At 30.2% G+C, this 15,082-nt stretch overlaps 3 protein-coding genes and 1 long non-coding RNA gene across 9 annotated transcripts in view; 2 read left to right on the top strand and 2 right to left on the bottom strand.

Moving 5' to 3' along the window:
- LOC122631465 overlaps positions 1-1,722 on the bottom strand; it is a 21,865-nt gene extending 20,143 nt beyond the window's left edge. Inside the window, exons 1-3 of the long non-coding RNA XR_006327711.1 lie at positions 1,586-1,722; positions 1,226-1,455; positions 299-439 (exon numbers count right to left, since the gene is read on the bottom strand). This is a non-coding gene — a long non-coding RNA (uncharacterized LOC122631465). The remainder of the gene's footprint in view (positions 1-298; positions 440-1,225; positions 1,456-1,585) is intronic.
- LOC122631464 (G/T mismatch-specific thymine DNA glycosylase-like) lies at positions 656-2,318 on the top strand. Its single transcript, XM_043817179.1, has 2 exons — positions 656-1,036; positions 1,069-2,318. Exon 2 carries the CDS (start codon positions 1,084-1,086, stop codon positions 2,275-2,277), a length of 1,194 nt encoding a protein of 397 aa, XP_043673114.1. The 5' UTR covers positions 656-1,036; positions 1,069-1,083; the 3' UTR covers positions 2,278-2,318.
- A 762-nt stretch (positions 2,319-3,080) lies between these two features.
- On the bottom strand, positions 3,081-7,808 carry LOC122631462 (peroxisomal multifunctional enzyme type 2). Its single transcript, XM_043817171.1, has 16 exons — positions 7,484-7,808; positions 7,220-7,357; positions 6,762-6,914; positions 6,415-6,687; positions 6,124-6,240; positions 5,903-6,033; positions 5,676-5,741; positions 5,535-5,595; positions 5,281-5,444; positions 5,096-5,219; positions 4,798-4,973; positions 4,525-4,701; positions 4,314-4,431; positions 3,560-3,763; positions 3,341-3,438; positions 3,081-3,279 (listed from the first exon to the last, which is right to left on the bottom strand). The coding sequence occupies exons 1-16, from the start codon at positions 7,536-7,538 to the stop codon at positions 3,160-3,162; spliced, it is 2,175 nt and encodes a 724-aa protein (XP_043673106.1). The 5' UTR covers positions 7,539-7,808; the 3' UTR covers positions 3,081-3,159.
- An 811-nt stretch (positions 7,809-8,619) lies between these two features.
- Positions 8,620-13,507, top strand: LOC122631463 (mediator of RNA polymerase II transcription subunit 26). Of its 6 annotated transcripts, none has more exons than XM_043817173.1 (4): positions 8,620-9,394; positions 11,595-11,669; positions 11,806-12,081; positions 12,213-13,507. In XM_043817173.1, exons 1-4 carry the CDS (start codon positions 9,383-9,385, stop codon positions 13,407-13,409), a joined length of 1,560 nt encoding a protein of 519 aa, XP_043673108.1. In that variant the 5' UTR covers positions 8,620-9,382; the 3' UTR covers positions 13,410-13,507. The 6 variants fall into 6 exon arrangements, with proteins under 6 accessions (XP_043673108.1, XP_043673110.1, XP_043673107.1 ...); XM_043817175.1 differs by lacking the exon at positions 8,620-9,394 and adding an exon at positions 9,397-9,417; XM_043817172.1 differs by lacking the exon at positions 8,620-9,394 and adding an exon at positions 9,561-10,016.
- Positions 13,508-15,082: the final 1,575 nt, after the last annotated feature.

Here is a 15,082-nt window from a genome sequence, read left to right as displayed (position 1 = left end):
AATATTCTCTCTCCGTTTGACTACATTTAATCTACTTATAAATGCGATAATTTTTAATTATTTAAACAAAGTACAATGTATTCTAAGAACAACGTAGTAATATTTAAACAGTAGAGCCCTTGCGGGGTCTCATTCTTTCTTGTAAAATTGAAATCGATTTCATTACTCTGATTTTGCTTGGATTGAGCGATTTTAACTTATTTTCCCTCTCCCTTCCTCTCTCTCCCTCTCTCTTTACAAACCCTAACCCATAAGGCTAGATATAAGTTATATAATTACAGATGTTAAAATAACTCACCAGACCGGAAGACTAACAGGATTTGGATACGATCAGTGGCTCTCTACCAGGTAGATTAGTATAAATGCATCATGCAAACATACTATCTCATTATCTCCAGCACCATTATATATCTCGTATTCTTAATAAATCTCGTACACACTGAAACATAGAGTCAAGAATATGAATGAATGAAGATATCTTAAAATCAGCGAGAATAAATGTAATCGTGGTTGAAAAAAAAAAATAAGGTTATAAAAATTTCAGTGAAAAATATTTGTACTATTAACATCAACGAAATAATTTTAACATTATTGAAGTATATATCATACATTACCTATGCAATTTTGTATTTTATTTCATTTCACGTTATAATAGTAATAAATCTTATCGGTTAATCTACGACTCAATTAATGTAATTGCAATTACGAAAATTCGTTCACGTCTAATTAATCCCGCGAAAGTAACTTAAAAATGGCCAATGTGCGCATGCGCGAGTATGGAAAGAGTAAATGTAGAAATGATTTTTGAGGGATTGTAATGGTGACTAGGAACAGTTGATGTATTCTGTATTTCTACAAAGAGTTTATATTTGTATCATAATGATTTATTATTATGAAAGTACGGAATTGTGTAATAAAAAATGAGATTATTTTACTTCAGAAAGGCATGCAACTTTTATTAACTAATTGATTAAGCAACTATTAAATGAAACTGAAAATCTTTGTTAAAAAAAAAATTACATACATATATATATATATTATATTATATTATATTATATTATATTATATTATAAACTTTAACTGATGTTTTTTTACAAAATTATGTCTTCGCTTTCGTTCAATAAACTTAAAAAGAGAGCAGCATCAGATATGATTGAAAAGTCTAAAAAAAAAGTTGATAGATTCGATGGACTTACAGTGGAAGAAGTTCAAAAGTATACTCTACCTGATTATCTCAAGGAAAATCTTGATATAGTCTTTGTTGGTATAAATCCAAGTTTGATAGCAGCACATCGTGGCAAATATTATGCAGGTCCTGGTAATCATTTTTATAAGCTTTTATATGAATCAGGCTTAACGCCAAAATGTCTCAGTTTTGAAGAAGATCACAAGTTATTACAATATGGAATTGGATTAACAAATATAGTCGCTAGACCAACTAGATCTTCTGCAGATCTAAAACGAATAGAAATCAAAGAAGGTGCTAAGATTATTGAAGAGAAATTGAGGTTATTTAAACCAAAGATTGCTATTTTTAATGGAAAGTGTATTTATGAAGTATATGCCAATAAAAATAGTAAATCACCCTTTCATTTTGGATTACAATCAGAATTCATAGGAGATACAGCTGTTTGGGTTGTACCTTCTAGCAGTGCTCGTTGCGCTAATTTTCCTCGTATGATAGACAAATTACATTTTTATTCTGCATTAAAAAAATATTTGAAATTTTTAAAGGGTGAAATTGAAGAAGTTGATATAAAAGAATTTTTCTTTGAAGGAAAATGCAAACAGTTTATACCAAGCACTTCTAAAATGTGGAGACGTAAAAATATTTCAGCTTTCATGCATGGTGGCAGAGTAGCCAATAAAAATACTATTTATTTGGATACTTCAGATGAAAATATAGCAGTTGTCTGCAGCACAGAATTTATTGTTAAAGAATTAGAACAGAAGAAATATAATGATGATAAAAATGAAGAGACAGAGCAATTGAAAATACATGTCTGCTCTTTGAAAGAAAATTTCAAATGTATGAATAACGAAATATCTAATGAAAATGTTGAAGGTAGATTACAGGAGAATACTGAACCTAAATTGGCAACTGTAAAAAATAAAATTAAATATAACAAAAAATATAAAAAAAATAAAAGACTTTCCCCTAAAAATATTCATGTACAAAGATCATCTAAAATAAATGATTCATTGGATTTTGTAAAATTAATAAAACAAAGACTTCTAGAAAAAGCAGATGATGTTGAAACTATACAAAAAAAATAGAGATTCTCAAAAATAAAAACTATAAATATTCATACACATTATATTTATAAACTGCATTTATATTTCTAATCTATCCTTTTCTTTCAATATTTAGATGTAATACCTAATTCGAGCACTTAAAATATTTATATTATTTTTAATAATACAAAAAAAAAATTTCCAATAAAAAAATATTATCAATACTCAAATTAGGTAATATTTACTGATTATTTTTTTATCTTTGTTATTTTAGGTCTTAGTTTTTTTTAGACGCAAAGAAATGTAATGGCATGTTATTTTATAATAAATATTTTTTTATTTTTATAAACATGCTAAAATACATTTTAATGCATGAATTTTCCCTGAAAAATAATCTTTTAAATCGATATTTAATTTTTCCCTCGAATCCCTTGAACAATGTATAAACTGTATAGGAAGGACTTAACAAGTAAACAAGATATTAACAATTCGATATAAAAAAAATCTTCCTTATGCACGACCTTATGTTTTCCATATAGCGAAAAATGTAACAAACAATTCTATCTCCGGAATTACTTAAGATATATAAAAATTTTTTTATGTAGATTTTTACATTTCATATAAAAATCTAAATGTATTTACTTTACCCTGTCTACTAACGATTGAATAAATTGATTTAAAATTTATACAGAAATTACTTGCAACAAAAGAAATAGCAAGCAATATCACCATCAGATATGCAACGAAATGTAAAAAATAAATAAAATTTAAGAAAAAAATAAATGACAAACAAATTGTGCAAGAACATTAGAAAAAAGGGTAGCCAGTAACAAACGCAACATCGGTCATGCCTATTCTATGTTCTTAGAAATGTTGGTTTAATAATGAGATTATAACCATTCGTTCATTCAAGTCAAATTGAGATTATAGTTTTGCTTTGTTCATTTCCATGAGTGTTTTGAGTTTTTGGGTCAACATAATATTACCAGTAATTTTTAATTTTCCTTGCATAAATGCAACTTGTGGATTTATTTTTCCTGTTGCCTGTAAAAAATAATTATCATCAATACACGTATATCTTAATATAGTAAAAAAATAAACTTACAATATCCATCATATCCTTGTCTTCTATAGTTAAAGTAGTGTTAGCTTTTCCTGATGTAGGTTGTCCTTTATACACATCACCTTTCTTTAAGTCCAAAGCTGTTGAAATATAATATAAAAAATTATATGAATTTAATGTATAATGTTAGCATCATATAAAAATAATATAATTAATAACAGATAAGTGTTTAAAAAAACTAATAGTTTCTTTCTAACATACTCCATTGGGCTTTCGGATTTCCATTTACAGTAATATTGTAAAGAAAAATCGCATTCACTTTTTTCGTTTGGTCAGGATTAGCTTTAACATAGTCCTTCATAGTATCAAAAACTGCATTACTTTTTAGATCATTGTTATTCGCAATTGGAGTTGAAACTGTTGGTGTTACTTTTGATTTTACACTGAATAAATCAATATAAGCACCTGTAAAAAGGATATTAAAAAATACGTATTACATTTCAATAATAATTATAATTGTAATAAATATTTGCTAAATATGTAAGAAATATTTTTCTTTGATAACCCAGTGAGTTGAGAGAGTTGGTTGAGCAAGGAAACAAAATAAAATACCCGATCCAAGAATCCGTAAAAATCTTAGGAAGTTTAGTTCGAAAATAGCATATTGTAATCTTTGGTAAAAGAGAAAGTTGGGCTGTCTTATGTGGAAATAACAAAGGGTAAATCACCGGCAATCGAAAAACAATGTAAGATACTTTAGTTTTTTCCGGTAGTTGGTTTGAAGGTTTTATTGACGATAATAAACCACGTAGACATGGTAAAGGTATATTTTGAAATATTTAAGATTTAAGACCCGACCCTAAAATAAGTGCAGGGGGCTTGTTCAGGTAATCATTATATAATCCAGGTAAATAATCCTAAGTGAGTATTAAGCTGCATGGCAGAGTACTTTCCCAAATCGCTATCAGGTAATAAAAGTTTCTCTTCAATTTTATTATAACTTTTCTAAACTTGCCTGTAATAACAGCAATATTGGTTTCTACAATGGTTGTTTGGAAATGTATTCTGTTGCCATTTTGCCACATATCAGTGCGCAATGTTTCTCCTGGAAGTACTGGTTTTGCAAATCTGACCTAAAAAAGATAATCTTTGATTATAACAATATACTTTACTATAAAAAAAATTTTAATAATTATAAATTAAAAATTAAAAAATTTAGAACTGACCTTTATTGCTTTAAATAAACTTGGATCACCATTTGCATAAGTATTTAGAATATGTCTTGTAGAAAATCCAAGAGAGCATAATCCATGTAAAATTGGTCTTTTATATCCAGCCATTATAGCAACATTTGAATCAATATGTAAAGGATTCAAATCACCACTGAGTCTATACAATGCTGCCTAAAAAATACATTTATATTATATTATTTAATTATTAAACATTCCAAAACAATAATTAATAGCTCCAAAAATGTACAATCTACAGAATTTTTATACCTGATCAGTAGTAGTTTTTTGAGTAACAGAAGCATCTGGATTGCGATTAGGTGGGTCGATAATCGGAATAATATGCGGAGATGTACGCTTGCCTTGAAAACCACTAACACCTACGATATATACCGACATCTGTCCTGTAGATAATTTTTCTTCGCTATTAGCATCAAAAGTATCATCTGTAGAAAGTATTTATTACATTAAACTATTATTAAATTATTTATTATTAAATTAATATTGCAATTTTCAACATCGTAAAATTGAAATATTCCTGTTTAATAGCATTTCATTAGAAACATACGTTGAACTAAGACCACTATGCCTTTTCCTTTATCAAGAACATCTACAACTTTGTAGACTGTCTTTACTTTAGCTTCTACAGGTAATACTTTATAAATTTCTAGATATTGTTCTCCATGTAAGGTCTAAAAATAAAAGTAATAAAAATAATTGTATAGAAAAATTATAAAATTAATGTTCTCATACATTCACAGGATTTATCTGCAAATCAGGTAGAGCATTAGATATAATTGGATTTTTCATGCACCCCAATACGCCGAAAATTATGTAGTAAGTAGGTAAGAGTGCAAAATTCTCATGGTTTTCATACAAGTAACGTAAATCGGATGGATCTTGAATAGTTGCTCCAACTAAGATCAAAATTACCATTTTTTATAAATATATATACGTTTATAACTTACATAAAATTTTATTTTTATATATATCTATGGATATAATACCTCCAAGAGCATACAGAATACCATCTCGACCATTGTAATTATTGTATATAACATTATCATCCTGATGGAAAAATTATCGAAAGCATTAATTAAATAATTAACAATAAATCATAAATAAGTAATATGTAAATTGTTTCTTACAATCTTTCTCTTGGAAACGCCACTCTTTAAATCGTCAATAATATTCATCTGATCTCCTACTATTTCCTACAAATTATAAATAATAAAAATTAAATTACTAAATTAAAAATTAAATATAAAAAATAAAAATTAAATTAAGACAAATTAAGAATAATAAAAAAATAATAATAATTGATGTATAATACTAATAGTTTTTATATATTAATTATCCTATAATTTATATATACCTCCATATTAGATGCATGCTTAGCAGATGTCATATCAACAATATCTGACCAATTTTCTTGTACATTTTCAGGTGTGACAATATCATCTAAATTTTTTCGTAAAATACATCCTGATGAGCGAACCATACCACCTAGAAAATTTTTATAGATACATAATATATAAATGCAAACAATGTTATATTTTCCATGCTATAATAATTTATGCAAATTTATACGCTTACATTTTCTTACCCAACCTATAGCTGATTCAATAACTGACCCACTTTCATTGCATTTTTCATGACACAACCAAAAAACTATTGGAGCTATTAATTCTGGTTTTAACTGCTTAAATAGATCTAAAAAAAAAATTTTTTTTTTTACTTTGCTAATTATTTTCTATAAATATTATATAAAATAAAAATAGTATTTAAAAGTAAATTAAAGTAAATTAAAGTAAATTAAAAGTTGTAACATAAAAAAGTTATTAGATTAAAAAAGAAAATGATTATGATAAATATATAAATCTTTACCAGGGGGAATAATATCTTCTGTAAGTCTGGATGCTGCAGTTGGTACAATCACATTAATACATATATTTTTTTTAGCACCCTCAATTGCCAAAGTATTTGCAAAACCAACTAAACCCATTTTTGCTGTACTATAATTAGTTTGACCAAAATTTCCACATAGTCCACTATTACTTGAAGTAAAAATGACCTTGCCATAATTTTGTTTACAGAAATACGGCCATGCTGCTTGAGTTGTTTTAAATGCACCCTTAACATGAACATCTTGTATCAAATCTGTACAAAGTTGATAAAAATAAAGCATATATGTATATTTACAATTAATAACCATAGAACAATTATATACTAACCCCAATCGCTTTCTGACATTTTTGCAAAAGATTTATCCTTCAAAATACCAGCATTATTAACAACTACATCAACACGTCCAAATGTATCAATAGCAGTTTTAATAATTTTGGCACCATCAACAACTGAATTATAATCAGCCACAGCTTTTCCTCCTATGAAAAAAGAAAAAAGAAAAAAGTATAACTGATACATAATTAAAATTGAAATTAATAAAAATTTGCATATTGTAAAAATTCTAAAGAAATATATAGTTTACTTATAAAGAAACTTATATTTTACATAAGATAAGATAAGAAACATTTAAATATAACCTTTGTTATATAAAATATAGTATTTAATTGTACTTTCATGTAACTTACAGAATGTTACAAGATATTATAGATTTAATATTCTATATAAATTATACTAATTAAAATATAAAAAATACTAATTATTGTACAGCGAAGAGAAACCTTACCATTTTTTTGGATTTCAGCTACAACATTATCTGCAGCTTGACTACTTTTACCATCGCCATGTCGTCCACCTCCTAAATCGTTTACTACAACACTAGCACCTCTAGAAGCAAATAATAATGCATATGCACGACCTAAACCTGCATACATACAATAATAAATAGAATTTTTATTAGAATAAATTATTTTATGTAAAAATGAAATATATTATCAATAGTAATTACTTTAAAAATAATTATTAAATAATTATTACAAATTTGAATTACCTGCACCAGCTCCTGTCACTACAACTACACGATTATCAAAACGTAATTCTGTCATTTTTATTAAATGTTCTTGATTTTGATTGTAAAATTTCAATATCAAAATCGAACCGACGTTAACACCAACTTGCTTCGATAATCAGCAAGAAATGCAGTCAATGATACAGCAATAATACAACTGCTACCTATTTAATATACTGATTAAAGTCCATCAACTTCACCTCCCTATATAAAAATTAACCATTGCCGATTGATTATCCGCATAATTTAGAATCTTAATACAATTCAAAAAATTGCAATAGTAATAATTACACTTTCGATACTACCACTATATGAAAATATGTAACAGTTAGAAGAATTTTACATTAATAAATGTTAAAAAAACATTTTTATTATTTATTTATTATTCACTATTAATATTAAATATGAAGCAATATACAGTACTTATTTTGTTTTCAGATATAAAAAAAGGAAACTTTTCCAAATATAACCAATAAGAATCGAGAAATGATTATGTAGTAATTGTAAGCCAGAGCTTTAATACTAAACTGTTTACAATAACACTAATAAAATAATACAACTAAAGCTTATTACAGCTTTATTACCAACCAATATTATCTATTCATGATTTCTAATACGTTATCTATTCATAAGTTTTAATACGTTACATTCCTGTATTAAGAGTACATCAATCCTGCTCAATAATTGGTTGATCCGATATATTCCTATCTGGTCTCACAACCAATCAATTTCATCTATCGCATGCACTTTAATTCTCAGCCAATCACAATGTTAAACGTCTAACCAATCACATTTTTGCAACAATGCAGTAAAAATGTGTATCATTTGCTATGTATTATATATTGGAACATCACAAGCTACGTATAAAAGAAACGTGGTGTAATATTAATTCGTTTTAAAGAAACATAAATAACCGAATGGTTTTTCCTCTCGGAACGAAGAATTGCATTAATCGGAATATAGACAAACCCTAATTACGAACAAATCATTTCTTCGAATAAGCAAACATATTTCGAGCAAAAACTAGCGATTTATTTTCTTACATTTTATACGGAATAAATATAAATGCATAAAAATAAATAATAATAAAAATATTTTATACTTTCTCAATAAATGTTCATTACTTTTCTATCGATTTATGATAGACATGTTTTTTGCCTGACGTTATCTCGAACGCAGTTGCATTTTACCATGTGTTATACGCCCTATACAGAGTAATTTAAAAAATCTTGATATGAAATAAAAAATCGATCGTACATCTCTTGTGACAAAGAACAATAATATGATATATATTTTAGAAAGATATGAAATATTCCTTTCCTTTAATAAACGACACTGTTTCAATATTCAGCAATGTATGTAAAAACAATATAAAAATAAAAATTACGAGCCTATATTCGAGGATCATATAATGCACAAAGTACAGTTGATCGTATTTAATCCGTTCGTTTAAGAACAAAGGTATCTGAAGAAATATGGATGAAAAAAAGGATGTGTTCAGCAAAAACACATATTTTCACGTAATTCGACAGACGTCGTTGTTGCACATATTTCGATAGAACACAAAAGGAATATAACGACGATCTAATATCGTAACGGAGAAACTATGATCAAAAGACAGGATTATACTTCGCAGATCGATTGAATTATTACATCACATAAAATCAGGGAGCATCGAGAATAATGGAGGTGCCGAACGAGAGTCGCCAAATGATCGGACGCGACTGAAAAATACGTTCGGTGTGCATTGAGTTTGAAATGTAAATATAAGTGGACGGAACCGAACGGATAAACGGTGAGAAGCAGGCAGAAAACTGAGGTAGCTTGGTGGAAGCTTCTACAAGGTGGACAAGAAAGCAACGACAAGGAAGAACGGCGGCGATGGATGTCGCGGTGTGCATTTACAAAGCATGAAGGTGGAAGCAAGAAGAGGGGAGAGGAGAGTGAAAGAGTGAGAGGGGAATACGGAGAAAGAGAAAGAAAGAGAAAGAAAGACAGATAGATGGATGGATAGATAGATAGATAGACGGATAGAAAGAGAGAGAGAGAGAGAGAGAGAGAGAGAGAGAGAGAGAGACTGAGAGGGGACGGTAGATGCGTGTAAATGGTAAAAGACATCGATAGAGGGCGCGACGAGCGTCCTCGTCGTTTGGGGGCATCGTCGGTAGGGATGGACGAGGGAGGCGGAGGGAGGTCGGTGAGCAGAGCTCGTCCAACCGCGAGAAGGAGCTAGTAGCGCTCCTCCGGCGGTATGAGGCGGCGTGGGGCTAGGGACGATGCTTGGGCCGCGACTAGGAGGCACTCGGGAGGCAGGGAGGGCATGCGAAGGAGCACAGTTCAGTAGTCGCCATTGCAAGTCCCCCTGTGCTCTCGTATTCGCGACACTCGTACGCGTGGAGCCGATTTTCCGCTAACCTAAACTCCCCGCGAGGGCCCAAAGTGTGCCCCCCCGATGCAGAGATATTGCACGGAGCTCACCGAAAGATTATTAAAATCCCTTGACAAGGAATACAATGTAAGTAGCGGAGTGAATCCGCGATGCGCCGTCCGTCCGCTCGCGCAAACGGCTATCGGGCCACTCTCGATCCCCCGTGCGCCGTGTGCCTGTACCAGTGGCGTGCGCGAGAGCCGTCGAGAATGTAGTGTAGCGACGGCTCTGCGTGTGAGTGATCCATCTTACGTGCTATCACGTACGTGTGGATATCGCTCCACGAAACATATACCCTTTCCCTCCTACCATTACGAGATTGTGTGCGCTCGCTTGCATATCCATCCGTGAGCGCGTTCTCGACAACCTGGAGGCTTAACCTCTCTTTCTCTCTCTCTCTCTCTTTCTCGTTCTCTCTTTTTGTCTGTCTCTCTCTTTCTCTCTCTCTCTCTTTCTCTTTCTATATATCTCTCTTTCTCTCTCTCTCTCTCTCTCTCTCTGTGTCTCTCTCTCTTTCTCTCTTTCTTTCTCTCTTTCTTTCATGCTAAATCATCTACGCATACAATTTTTCTTCTTCCTTCCCTGGTACTACGGAAACACGTCTCCAGGATACGCATGACATTCGTTTCACCAGTAGTTCTTGATTTCTGTCAACGAACTTCCCTCGTTTCTTCTCGTCGTTTTGTCTTTTATCTTAATTATATCGTCGTGTCGGTTGACGAATATCGTACGTTGTACGTACGATGTCGTGCACAATTGCACATGATTCTAATATATATATATATATATATATAGATATATACACATACATACATACTTACGTACTACGTATATGTGTGTATATATATATCTCTTTCTCTTTCTCTCAGTCGCCTTTTTCTCTTACGGTGTATCTATTCTGTTGGTCGAAACACTAAACAACATAAGTTTTGGCTTGTTTCGAAAGTAGAATCGCGTTCGTATGTTATGCGTTCTTAAAAAAAAACAGTTATTTGTTTCATGCGATTGATTTCTTTTGTCGTTTCACGTTGACATATTGATACGCTAGCTCGTAATGATTCGATCTGATTACGTTTCGTTATTGCTTTGCAAGCCTTACCTGATCGATCTAATAAACATATTTTTACGTACACGTGTCGAATCCTTTTATTTGATGTGTTCATTGATTTATCTTTATAGATAACGACAGATTATTTTCTATTTATTGTAATTCTCATTTCTAACTTTTGTCTTGCATGTAGAATCATATGCTTGGCTCATGAAATTTATTTAGTATAACTTTCATCATATTGATATTTGAAATATAATACTGTTACTTAATAATTTTAATGGTGTTGAATATTCCTATTTCATTTGTGATAATTAATATTAGAAGATAAAAGGTGATGTAAATTAGTTGATAGTTGTAACATGCAAAGACAAAAATCTTTAATAGGTTGGAATATGTAAAATTAATATGAATTTGCAAACACATTTAATTACTTTTTTATATCACTTTATTGTTGATTTTATTATAACAATTTAATTTTATTTTAGTATATATAACATGTCTTTTTTTCTTCAATAAAAAATAATTAAACTGTTCATATAATTATGTATTTAGATTGAAAAGATTCTGGAATTATAATTCTTCCAAAATGTAAACAAAAAATATATATTTTGTAGGTCGTTGACATGGGAGCTGTTGTTGATGTCATTACGGCCCTGGAAAAGACGACGATCACCAAAGAAGTGCTGGAGGTATATATTTTTATTGCATGCGTGTATGTATGTATGTATGTATGTATATATATAATATAAAGAGAGAAAAACAAAATTTATTTTAATCTTTAGATAAAAACTTTTGTAAACAATGAATTAATTTTAAATATTATAGATTACAAGGCTTGGTAAATATATTAACGAACTACGAAGAAAGACGAATAATGATGCCCTGGCCAAGCGTGCAAAAGATTTGGTACGTCGTTGGAGAGATATGGTTTTACCATCAGCTCATTCAACCCCACAACCGACACCTGCTGATACAGCACCACCTGCCCTTAATGGAGCAAAACCTCATAGTCCAGCCTTAAGATGTTTCAAACCACAAAGTCCTGCTGTAAGATGCTTGAAGCCTCAAAGTCCTCTATTAAGGGATGCTACTCCTTTAAGAGTGAGTTTTTACATTTTATTATTTACTATCATATTTCTCAAAAAATTTAATTTATAAAAAATTATTTCATGTAAATTCATTTCCTTTTAATTTTGTCTATTGTTTGACATGATACAAATTAATTTTTATAGGTTATCAGCCCAGCTCTATCTGTGCATAGTGATCATTCACGGTCTCCTAATGCAGCTTCAAATAAGCAGTCAATTACACTTACTAGCAACCACCGGATAAGTTCGGATGTACCTCCCACACATGGCTCTTCGAGCCAGAATCACTTGATAGAAGCAGTGCCACGGACCCACAGTTCCAATAAACGACTTCGAAAAGATGTTTGTAAGGACCAACACAATTATCAAGAACATGAATCAGACTCGATTACAGAATGTGAGCCATTTGTCAAAAGACAGCGTTTGAATGGCGAAAACATAAGTGGTAATTTAAATTCGCAAGTGCCTAGCCCCACATTGAAAGAACGAATTTCCCATCATTTTGTGGAGTCTTCCACTGATCCTGATGATTCAGGTCCAAAAAAACGTGGTAGGAAAAAAGGCAGTAAGTCTGTAAAGAAACAACCATACATAGAGGACCGTGTTAAAGAAAAACTAGCCAGTATTTCAAGAAATCCTAAGTTAAAGACAACACAAGAACTGCTGGCTGATTTACAAGCACGTGGCTCAAATTCTAGCATTAATTCAAATGCTCTACCTAGTCAAAGTGTAGAACCACCAAGTATGGAAGATGTTTTGAGGAGTAATAATGAACAAGTATCCAAGTTCCTGCGTTGTACTCCAAACAATACATCTCGCAAAAGTACAGTTTCTGAAACTTCTTTACAAAATCGGTTAAAATCTACAGAAAACTGTTGTGAAATATCATCCAAGTGTCAAGAAACAAGTGCAGTGTACGAAGAAAGTCCGCAAAGTACGCAAAACCAACCACAATCACATCAAGATTTATCGGTTGAGGAGATACTGGCAAAGTTACCACCATTAGATCCAAGTTCGATAGACTGGAGTGATTGTGAAATTGAACCCAATGAAGATCAAAATGGTACAGTGTATCCACCTCAAGAAGTTTCTGCAGAGGACCTTGAAAGATTACATACGCAGTGCGTAGAAGGACTCAATGGAAATTTCCATCCAAAATTATTGTCTCTCACTAATAACAATGAAACGTCAGAAAAAGAGGAAGGAGTGTCAGAATTGAATGTAATGAACAGTGAGCATAGCCAAACTGGTGAAGAATTTCGAGAATGGCACCAGATGCTGGCAAGGCCCAGTTGTGATGGCCAAATCCTCCACATATTGCCTTATGTTATTATTGATTAGTAATTTTATTATTCTATTCTATTATTATTCTCTGCAATTTGTGAGAAGAACCCTGCAAAAATTAAATCGATTGATCTATGATCAATCTATTAAAACAATTTCTATTGCAATTTACAATTGCTGTTTATTTCTATTAATGCTGATGTTACTGCCATCCTCATTATCATTATTACTCCTATCATGATCAAAATTTTATCTACCAATTTCATAGAAAAATAACTACTGACTATTGCCCTCGTTATTGTCATAATCATATTTAGCATTTCCAAATATTTCAGTATCATTATTATTGTTATTAACTTCACGTCACAATCGGTATCATTATTGTTGTAATTATCATCACTGTTATCATTTTCATTTTCATTGTCATTATCATTGTCATCATCATTTTGATTATTATTATTATTATTATTATTATTATTATTATTATTATTATTATTATTATTTTATTATAATTATTATTATATTATTAATATTATTATTTTTTGTCTTTATTATTACCATTACTATTACTACTACTACTACTACTACTACTACTACTACTACTACTACTACTACTATTACTATACTATTACTACTACTACTACCACCACACTACTACAACTACAATTACTACTACTATTACTATTGTTGTCATTAGCATTATCATTATATTACTGCTACAGTACAGCTACAAAAAGGTCGATAAATGAATATAAAATGAGCCACATACAAAACGGGGGCATTGTCAAATTGCTGTAAATGGAAATATTTAATTTCATGTATGCTTGTAAATGTCTTTCGTAATATTGCCTTGATTAACGTGGTATAAGTTGCTAGCTATGAAATACATATTAATTCTAAAGAATTTTATTATTTATGTTTGAAATGTGTAAGGGGGGATTCAGTTTTTCCAGTAGAGATAATAATTCTTCTTAAAATTTGAATTTAAGTTTGTGTCAGACAATACAAAGTTGATCGCTTTTATAAATTATAAAAATAATTTTATTTCAATAATAAACGTGAGGCATACTAGTTACATAGTATACCTTGGCTTATCTATAAGAAGAAATATTATTTTGGTAATTATATCCATAAGAACAGTATTTCATGAATAATTTCATTAACAATCTAAAACATTGCATTGAAATATAGTCAAAAGAAATGACAACTCATAATCATAAGAGTAAATAAAAACAAAACAAATTAAGCTTTACAATTATCAAATAAGAAATTTCAAAACTATGAGTAATTTGAAAAAACAGAGAAAACAATAATAACGATACAGTGTCATCTTATGTTATCTTAATTTTGCTAAGGTATACTGAAAAACAATATAAAGTTATTAAACAAGAAAGTAATTATATAGAATCAATGGTGCAAAGTAACAATTACAAAAAAGCAAATAAAATCAATGTATTTGAAATTGATTTATCTTCATTTTACATATAAAATGTTTCCATTAGTATAGGACAATTGGATATAATAAGCAAAATAAGTTTCTTCATTTTATACGTGGAAAGGATAGCCGAGCTGAATACACTGGGGCCTTAATTAAAATTAAAAAATGAAAAAATATTTGTCTAATATAGTATTATGTTGCACATACTTATAGCAATCATATGAATTGAAGTACTTTGTAAATTTTTCTAACTGAACTTTTTTCCATATGTGTTGTGTATACAGGACAGAAA

This window comes from Vespula pensylvanica, chromosome 9 (assembly GCF_014466175.1).
Source record: "Vespula pensylvanica isolate Volc-1 chromosome 9, ASM1446617v1, whole genome shotgun sequence".
Lineage (NCBI taxonomy): Eukaryota > Metazoa > Arthropoda > Insecta > Hymenoptera > Vespidae > Vespula > Vespula pensylvanica.
This window is presented reverse-complemented; position numbering and strand designations above follow the sequence as displayed.

Coding starts and splice junctions, on each gene's coding strand:
- LOC122631464 (XM_043817179.1), top strand. CDS start 1,084: ATGTTTTTTTACAAAATTATGTCTTCGCTTTCGTTCAATAAACTTAAA.
- LOC122631462 (XM_043817171.1), bottom strand. CDS start 7,538: ATGACAGAATTACGTTTTGATAATCGTGTAGTTGTAGTGACAGGAGCT. Junction 6,688..6,761: donor AATGTCAGAAAGCGATTGGG/GTTAGTATATAA, acceptor AACTTTGTACAG/ATTTGATACAAGATGTTCAT. Junction 4,432..4,524: donor GTTTATTTAAAGCAATAAAG/GTCAGTTCTAAA, acceptor TATCTTTTTTAG/GTCAGATTTGCAAAACCAGT.
- LOC122631463 (XM_043817172.1), top strand. CDS start 9,954: ATGCAGAGATATTGCACGGAGCTCACCGAAAGATTATTAAAATCCCTT. Junction 10,017..11,594: donor CCCTTGACAAGGAATACAAT/GTAAGTAGCGGA, acceptor TATATTTTGTAG/GTCGTTGACATGGGAGCTGT. Junction 11,670..11,805: donor TCACCAAAGAAGTGCTGGAG/GTATATATTTTT, acceptor TAAATATTATAG/ATTACAAGGCTTGGTAAATA.